Source organism: Natator depressus, chromosome 8 (genome assembly GCF_965152275.1).
Source record: "Natator depressus isolate rNatDep1 chromosome 8, rNatDep2.hap1, whole genome shotgun sequence".
NCBI classification, from domain to species: domain Eukaryota; kingdom Metazoa; phylum Chordata; order Testudines; family Cheloniidae; genus Natator; species Natator depressus.
In genome coordinates, this window is record NC_134241.1 from 71,244,649 (window position 1) to 71,254,446 (window position 9,798).

Consider the following 9,798-nt stretch of genomic DNA (forward strand, 5'->3'; position numbering starts at 1 on the left):
AGATTGCATGTGTCATGTCACTTCTCTTTTGTGCCCCATTTTGTTCCCTGTAGTGCTACACAATGTTGGCCAAGCAAAAGTTAATTAAATAGTGCATTTAAAAGCAAGTGCTAAATGTGGACAGACACACACTTGTAGATCTTCCTGCAGTTTAATTTTATATACATTCAATACCCTTTATCTACATTTTACGATAGAGGAAGTGTGAAACTTGGCAAATTTTAACATTTATTTCAAAAACTGTAAACATTGCCGTAGTGTCTGCAAGAAACTCCCATGTTAAAATACTGTAGAGTGCTCTTATATGGCCATAAAAAAACAACAACTAAACCATAAAAAAACCAAAACTTGGGTATCTTCTAAATGATTCCGTTTTTTCTCCCTAGGATGTAATTGGAAAAGCACTGCAGTACATTGGAACATATGGTGAGCTTAACAACACAGAGCAAGTTGTGGCTCTGATTGACAAGGAAATGTGCATCAACTGTGGCAAATGCTACATGACCTGTAATGATTCTGGCTACCAGGTAAGAACATGGCTGTAATTAGCAAAAAAGCACAGTGAGTTATCTTTCTGTTGCTGAGACAGAAACAATCCACCTTCTGTTAACGAGCATGTGACAAAAATAGCTGTATAAAATATCGGCTTTTAACACCAGCATGCTCCCAAGCTATACTGAGAGAACCCTGACTGATCCAATTGTAGGGGTTGTCCATGCACCAGTTATTGTGGACTTTGTTGGAGATTTGTGTTGAATAGAACTGAAACTCCACTTCACAACCTCTTTTAGTCCCTCAGAAGTTATCTCTATGACATCTACATCATCAGGAGTTTTTTGTTTTACTTTGTTTTGGTTTTTTGGTTTTGATGGGAAGTAAATAAAGGAGGACCCAGTATGGACTGCTGCAAATTCAATTCTTCAAAGGTTCTCAGGTAACTAAGGGAGAGGGGGCACGATTTGCCCCTGTCAAACCCACAGGGCAGTGGGAAGAAAGAAAATATGCCCACCTGCCAGATACCTGTTCAAAAATCTAAACCTTGCCTGAGGTTTGTCAAACTAACTAACTTGGAATCAGCCCTGATTTGGGAAAAATTTCCAGTTCTCTGTGAATCAACCCTTCAATATGATGAATTAACTTCCACAGGGATTAAAGAAGAGAGGGCCTGGTAGGTTGATACGTCCAGAAATCACTGCACCTGGCATATGTCATTATTTTGAGTTGGGAGAACTGTTCAAAGCAAACTATTTATTCCTTGAATTCTACCATGTACAGTAACATATAGTTCTGAGAAATTCACTGTTAATTCTGTGAACTATTCCTTGCCCTACCATTGCACATCTGCAGGATTTTGAGGGACTTACCCATCCAATAAGAAGATAAGATAAGAGCCGGGATCAGCCATTTTAGGTGACCTGTTCTCTTCTCAAACCAAAGCAGGATCCACTAGAATCCCTATGGAAGTCAATACTCCTTGCAGGATTAATTTTCATGACTCCTGCATACCCAGTATAGGGGGCTGTGTTTTAACTAGGCAACAATGTTATATTTTTCAGTGGCTTTTACTTTATTTTGAATTCAGTATGTTTGGTAGTAAAACTGATTTTTAACTAAATATAGTAAGAGAAATAAACCTGTCTTTGTAAAAATCACTTACCACAACAATTAATCTGGGGAAAAGCCAAGCACTTAAAAGACTGATAAGAGAAAATGAATATTTAATCTAAACCCAGGCTTTGCTATGGCAGTAGACTAATTTTTTTAGTAATGATGCTGAGTGTTCCTCCTGGCCTAGGAGCCTGCAGGGCCCTCTCCCCTTAGCTGGATCATAAGTAGCAAAGCTCCCCAGGCTTTCACAGCATTCCTCTGCTCCACTGCAGGGTCAAGCCCTATAGAGCAGAGTTCCTTGGTTCAAATCTCCATTCAGTCCACCAAACCATGTCATAGTAATGGGAGAGTCATGAGACCTAAGCTTTCACCCAATTACCCTAAGCTATTTTATTAGCAAAAATTATCCCAATAGGAAATGGTTTTAATGTTGTAAATGCAAATGCAGTTTTAAAATTCAAATTCAAAAAGCCATTTTTGTCATTTTGAATCAAAATTTGTTTGGTAAATAAAGCAGTTAAACCTTGATAAGTCTTTTAACCACTCTGTGTAAGGACATTAGCGGTCCTCTGGGTCCTTACACAAATAGAGAAACATGGATACACACTAGACAAGAAGTTCCAGATTACTAAACACGCACAAGGGCAGCACTTGTTTTCCTCTTACACAGCTATTGCTGTCAGCATGTCCATTGGCAGTTTTCAGGCTGGAGGGGTGTGAGTTTTCGCTGGGGCAGGCAGATCAGACTGCAAGTCTGGCAAAGGTTACCTGGCAATATGCAGGATATCGTAAGTGCCTGCATGCACCAAGCAAGCAGTTTGTAAAGTTGATTTAGATAACAGAGGTTACCAGAAAATGAAGCACTCAGAGGCATCTGACGCCATAGAGGCATTTCCAAAAAAAAAAAAAAAGGGGGGGGACGGACGGCTAATGCACAGAAAGCAAAAAACCAAGCAGCGCTCAATATGATTGGATTGTGTGGGACACAGAGGACAAGACAGACCCACAATAACTGTATCTCTGTTACAAAAGATCATTATGGTGATGCCCTTATAAAAAGTTCTACAGTATTCTACAGTTACAATCTAAAATACTGGCCCTTACAATGACAATACTGCAGTGTTGGGGGATTTTACTGTAGAATAGAACCATATTTATAGTAAGGCTAGATACCCCAAACAATCTTCCATGGGCTAAAGTGGAAAAATTTACTTAAAACACCTGCCTAAATTACAGGTTCCATGTGCCAGACTAATCCAAAATACATAATATAAAGACTTTTCTACATAGCAGGTAGGAATATGCAGGTGTGGCTGAGGACCATGGTAGCATACCTCCAAACACACAATGGTGGCAAGAGTGTGAAGGGGGCCAGTGAGCCATGCATTGGAGAAGACACTCTGATTTAAGATAGAGACCATGGCTCAGATCCTCAGCTGATATGAATCTTCACATTAGTGAAGCTACACTGATTTACGTCAGCAGGAAATATGGCCCTATATCTACTTGTTTCTCCTTACTCTCTTTGTGGTTAAAGAGGTGGCTGTTGCTGCCGCTTCGCTTTTAATTATTGTGCCCACGAAAAGGAGAAAGCAGCACTGCCTTTAGCATCCACAAGAAACTGCCCTTTCTGCTCTGAAGTGCATGGAAGTTTTGCAGTAATGTTTTCCCTTCCATAAGATTTCTCACCATAGGGGAGGATGTAGCCCTTAGGGAGGTAAGAGTTGATTTCACATTTAATGCAACTTGCTTTGATATAACTTTAAAAAATCAGCAATAACCAAAAAAAACCCAAACAAACCAGACAGACCCCTGAAGCTTTTCATGATGCAAAGAACGTTTTTTTCCATCTATTACTTGCAAAGGGATCAAACATAAAAAAACAACCAATTTGTCTTCTGCTGAATGCAGATTTTTGTATTTCCAACATATATTCAGCCTGCTGAAGTTTCTGCAGAGACTTCACTTAGTATGACTACAGCAAAAAAGTGTAATTAATGTGAAGTTGAGCACAAATGAATCAGAACTTCTGAGTTAATCATTGCCACATCGCCATGTACTATCCCCTTCAAGAAATGCATTGTCAATAGAGATAGATGCACCAGTCCTTCTAACATACAAAACCTTTATTTCTCTCTCAAACCAGACCAGAACTTGGAGGTTCAGACTGGTTAAGTTAACACTTTAGAGAGTGAGATGTCAGCCTACTGCTAGTATATTCATGGGCCTCTTTACTAGTGGAACACCAAAATACACACTGGGAAACTTCAGATCTCTTGTGCTCTTGAGCGTCAGAGCTTGGGAAGGCCCAGAGAAGGCCCTATTTAAAGCAGTCAGTGCTGCTGCTGGAGCAGACTGTAGAACCTCCTGTAGAAACTGTAAAAACGAATACTCCCTTTCCTCCAAAGCCTGCCTGCAAGTAATTGAAGAGAATCTCACCAAGTTCCCAATATTGGAAATACCTGCGTACGTTTCACTTTACCCAGTGTCTGTAATTTCATTGATGTCACTCTACCTACTCCCAGGGCATGAAGATGAGTGCCTGTGTAAGTCTTATGCCCCATGAGTCTCCTTTGATTAATGCTGGTACAGTAGGGTAGGAAAAGGCCACATTCAGAGCCCCAATTATCATACGTCAGAAGATCTTACTATTAATACATTGCAAGGGAAGAATGAAAGTTGTAGGGGAAACTTTTAACATGGAATACCCTGAATTTTCCACTTTAGCTCTCTGCCGGTACAAAGTTTCCTCCTCTAATTTACATAGCCAACATTTTGTTTGTTTCCTTTTTACTCAGTTTGTTCCTTAATCAATGAAGAGTGTGAAGTTAGTCTGATTTTGTTTTTTAAACTGGTCTTTTATAGGTGACTTATTGAAGCTACAATTATGACTTTGAATTAAAAATAATTTTCACGCTAATCATTAATGAGGGCTCAGTCCTTGGAAACGTCAGAAATTAAGCAGCCCTGTCTGCTCCCAGCCCAGATATCCCTTTTAACTTTCTAAGGCTTGCAAATAAAATGAATCACAAGTGGCAAAGTATGTGCCATTCCTCGCTAGATTTTATTAAATTAGATTGTTGCATCTTGCAGAGACTAAAAGTAAAAAAAACCCCACCCATGATGGTATTTGCAGTCTGTCTCACGTGGAATCCATACAGGACTGGTCTGGATATCTCTTCTGTACCAATAAACCTGGTGAATTGCTGTGTTATGAAAGATTTTCCTCCCATGAAAGAAAAATATCTTAATGGAAGTTTAAACTTTGTGGGCCATATTCATCCTTTGTGTAACTCAACTTACGATGCAGGGCTTTCAGCAGAGAGTAAATTGGCCCTACAGTTCTAATTTTAAAGTGTTTTTTCCCCTAGAATTTAAACTGTTGCTATAGCTGCAGTGCAGTATCACACACACACATCTTGCAGCACAGAGTACTGTAGTACGTAAAATGCAGATACTAAAATGGGGCTATTTCTGACCTTTTCGATAAGTGACATCAATACTATTTATTTCTCTTTGCAGGCTATACAGTTTGATCCAGAAACCCACCTGCCCACTGTTACTGACAGTTGTACAGGCTGCAATCTGTGTCTCAGTGTCTGCCCTATTATTGACTGCATCAGAATGGTTTCCAGGACAACACCTTATGAACCAAAGAGAGGCCTGCCCTTAGTTGTGAACCCAATGTGTTGAGGTGATCAGTCCAGCCGTTAATGTGAACTTTACATTTCCTTGATGCGGTAAATTTGCTTTCCAATTAGTACTTGAAATTTTAACTGTATTAAAACACGTAATGTTGATAGCCCTTATAATGATGGCTATTTTCTCCAGTGATTATTTTAAGGCAAACTGTTTTCTTAGATTTCAGAGCAGCAGCAGTTAGTCAGTTATTAGCTGTCAGTCGTTCATTATGTAAAGCACAACTTTTTCTTTTGCAAATTTCTGTAGCTGATGTTTAAGCTTTATAGAGTTTCTAGTTTAAAACATAATTGAGCATTTTTTAACTAACTGCAATTCAGCATACAAGGAAACTGTTTCCAAGGAGACATTTTGTAATTAAACATTACATTTAATTTTTAAAAAGTTTCTTTGAAATTGTCATTAGCTACATATTATGCAAATAAAGCAATGCAGAGTGCTATTTGTCTATGAAAGGAAGTGAAAGGCGCTTTAAAATAGCATTTCCAATCTGGACTGATCGCTTTCAACTGCTACAGTGTACAAAAGAGTATTTTCTTAATGCTTCCTCAATGCAATTTTACATTAGACTCTTCTAAAAATAAATTTGCTAACTACTGACCTATATTGAACTCTTCACATTTATGACTTGAATTGGTGTGTAGATTTAGATTTCCTCTATTAAACAATCACAGCACACTTCTTAGAATTGTTTAAACTGTGTTATTACAAAATCCAGGTTTACCTCAGGTTTTGATTATTAGCAACCTGTTTTCTGCATAGACATATTCTAAATAAATAACTTTTTAATTATGCCGATTAATGCTTCAGCAGCTATAGTTCAAAGATTTCATTACTTGAGAATGGAATATTTACCTCTCTGTGTCTCTCTGTGGCTACGTCTACGCTATGAATTAGGGGTGTGATTTCCAGCTCAAGTAAACACATTCGTGCTAGTTCCCATCGACCCAGCACGAGCTGTGCCTCCGCTGTCTGTGCTACGGTGGCTACACTGCTATTTATACTCATGCTAGCACGAGTACGTGTATGCGAGCTGGGAATCACACCCCTAGCTCATACTGTAGATGTAGTTTCTATGGTACATGTACTGGGTTATTCCCCCCGCCATTATTCATCCTTAGTGGTTATGTTTGGCTACAGTAATGTTACAGCCCAAACAAAGTATAGATTTGCCAGGATTGCTAAAGAGCCTTAGCCTATTTTTCATTCTCACTAGGAGCTGTCTCATACAAATGTATTGCTATTTTCTTTACCCATGTCTGCATATAAAGCCATACGTTTCATAATAATAATGTATCTGTTCAGTTAATTATGTGATCAGGAAAATTCATAACCTTTGATTATACACATTTCAGAATTTTCTGTTCTTCTGTTTGCATATGTATTGCTAATTATAAATAAACAGCATTAATCAACTTGGGGTTTTTTTGTATATATTCATTTACTGAACAGGTTTTCTTGTATGTGGCATTTTAAGTTTGCTGTCAGGTGGTCTTTCATGATCCTAAAATTCACTCCAAGATAATTAATAAGTTAAGTTACATATGCACGCTTATTGTTTAGGGTGCCATGTTATGTGCTCCTCACCCCTCTCAAAAATCTCTGTCCTCCTTTACCCTCATCCTTCTTTTCCACGCTCTGACTCCTCCTCCTCCTCCACGCACACACATTTTGCCTGTCTAGCTTTTTTTAATGGGTCATTTACCCTGCAGAAAGTATCTCCTCTACTCGGGCATAATCTGACAGCTCACTCTTACTTGAAGTGACCCTTTGGCAGTTATGGACTTTAGTGACTCAACTAAAAGCTTTCTCTTGCTCTCTCCTTTCACTGTTTGCACACTGAGGTGGTAACAAATGTTTGTGTTGCTTAGCAGATATTTCCATGGAATTTTGTTGGAGGCCTTGGGCCTCTATATCCCATAATAATATCTTATCCATATCTCAGCTGAAGGGCTTTCACCATGAGAACAAACTCCATCTGTTGGGAACATTATAGGAGGAGCTAGGTCTTGAGATTCTAAACATACAGCCTCTGAATCTCCTTCAATCAAGAAGCTGGTTGAGAAGCAGTGTATGCTTGTGTGAGGATTGCATAAAAATGGTACAGGAAGTCCTCGACTTTACGGCGTTCGACTTAACGACGAACGGCACTTACAACGTTTTTGAATTGCCCCCCGATTCAACTTATGACAATTGGTTTTGACTTTATGACCTCGGTCCTGCAATGGAGTGTATTGCAGTTCTGAGTTACAACGTTTCAACTTACAATGCAATGTTCAGGAACCAACTGTGTCATAAGTCCGAGGACTGCCGGTATTCAGAACCTCTGCAGCTATCATCTTATGACCATGGTTAGTAGATGTATGAAATGGTGGACATGTTATTCCAGGCCATATTGGTGCGCTTTAACTTTTCTATGGGATGTCAGAAAGCACACAGCCATCTTTGTCATGTTATGTAATTCTGTTCTGGGGTGCTACACTTGCTCACACTAACGTGCTACAAGCTATACATCCATTTCTTTGCCATACCTGACTTCACTACTCTACTGGAGACTGTCCCACTTGGTAAAATGGCTTGTCATCAATATATAGCACCATAAGAGACCTGCCAAAAGTATCATAAACATATACAGCAGTAGATGGCATACTAGCAAAAACATCATCACATATGTAGCAGCCAAAATCCAGGCTTTTGCTACAATTCATTTAGTGGGGAGGGTAAGAACAGTCATGCAGTTCAGAGGGTTTTTTTCCTCGTTATAGCCACAATCTGAGGTAATATTTTTGTTTCCAAATGCATTTATTAACTAATGCTTTCTAACTTTGACAAACAATGGTAAATCACATTGTAGGAATCCATAGACAGGGCTCCACAAGGAGCTCCTACGTTTCTTGCTGACTGTCCTTTGAGTCATCAGGATGCGGTGAGATTTGGCAACCTGGTTAACAAAGTCATGCCAAAGTCCTTCACCTTACAGGCCTTTGCATCTGTCTTAGGGACATTTTGGCCTTGTTTAATGAGCCAGAGAAACAAAACAAAGAATCTGACCTACATTGCAAATACTGTAGTCAGGCATGTGAATTTTCAACAGTGTTAGGGTACAAAGTGAGCTCCTCTGGTTCAATGATTTATTTGCATGTTTAAGGAAATCAGATTCTTGACTAACACCAAGACAAGCAATCCTTATAAAATAGTGTAACCCCATACTTGACAAAGTAAATTATACTAGAAATACCATAGCTCATCCCAGTCTGCTCTACTAACGCATTCTTAGTCACATCATATTCCTGAATACAGAGAGAGCTTCAAGTTTAATGTATGCATTGCAGTCCAAGAACTCCGTAGACTAGCTGCCAAATCTGCCTGTGTGAATCCCAATGCACTCATGCAGGTTCATTGGAAAAAGCTTTGCCCTGCTAACAAACTATATGGGCAGTTTGTTTTTGGACTCACTAAGATGAGCAAGTACAATATTTTCAAGGCATAGGCTTGACAAAACATATTTCTGAAGAATTAAATGGCATTTAGAGAAAAAAGTGTTCATGTTTATAAATTAAATAGTTTGAGCTGTCAACAAAATTAAAAATAGACTTTTGTGCATGGAGATCATGTTTGGACTATATTGATGAGATTACAACTACACAATGCATCGCAGTATACATGTACATTAAAGACTTATCAGATGAAGTCTTGTTTATGTTCCCTTTCCTCCATAAAGCTGTGTGGAAGAGGAACAAACAGCATGACTTTTTTGGAACTACTGCTGCACTACATCATTTATTCCAGTGACTAGCACTGGTTACACGCTGTAACCAGGTAGTAGGCTTGTCACCAGTTCTCAGATCATCCAAGGATCTGCTAGCACTAAACCATGTCTGCGCTCTCCTGATCCTGGGAAGCTGGTGCCAGAGCAGCCGAAAGATGGCTGTCTGACTTGTGGTGCCTGTCTATGCATTTCTGTGGCAGCTAGGGCTTTCCAAATTCATGGCCAATCCAGCCACACACCACTTTTCCCATCCGTACATCCCTGGGGTTGCAGCAAAAAGATCTGGCCTAATGCAGTCCAAGATTACGCCTACAGTGTGTAGCAAGATATATAAATATAGTGACAAACATAGCTAATTAGAATGACAAACTATTCTATATGTTAAATCTTTCTGCTTCATTTTTATGAACTGTAACATGGGGGCTGGATATTTTGTTAATATTTTATATTTTTCCACATAGAAAATAGTCTTTTTAGATAAAATATTTATTTTCTTGGCAGCAGTTTTACTTCACCATGCTGCTCTGTTTCTTTGATGAACTGTGGAAGATATGTTTTCATTGGCAACATCTGGCAACCTGGCACACTCTCTAGGCAGCTGGATTGGTAACTTTAGAGTTGCTTCTGGGTCTTTCATATAATTAGTCTGCTTATGGGCCATCTGGGTTGCTTTGTCTTCACTGTTACCATTTTCTCTTTTTTCTGAAGAATTTGTGTATTGT

General features: G+C 39.1%; 1 protein-coding gene across 1 annotated transcript in view; it reads left to right on the top strand.

Moving 5' to 3' along the window:
- Positions 1–6,684, top strand: part of DPYD (dihydropyrimidine dehydrogenase) — a 552,826-nt gene extending 546,142 nt beyond the window's left edge. Inside the window, exons 22-23 of the mRNA XM_074961282.1 lie at positions 387–527; positions 5,131–6,684. Coding sequence (XP_074817383.1) covers positions 387–527; positions 5,131–5,301 — 312 coding nt within the window. The 3' untranslated portion in view covers positions 5,302–6,684. The remainder of the gene's footprint in view (positions 1–386; positions 528–5,130) is intronic.
- Positions 6,685–9,798: the final 3,114 nt, after the last annotated feature.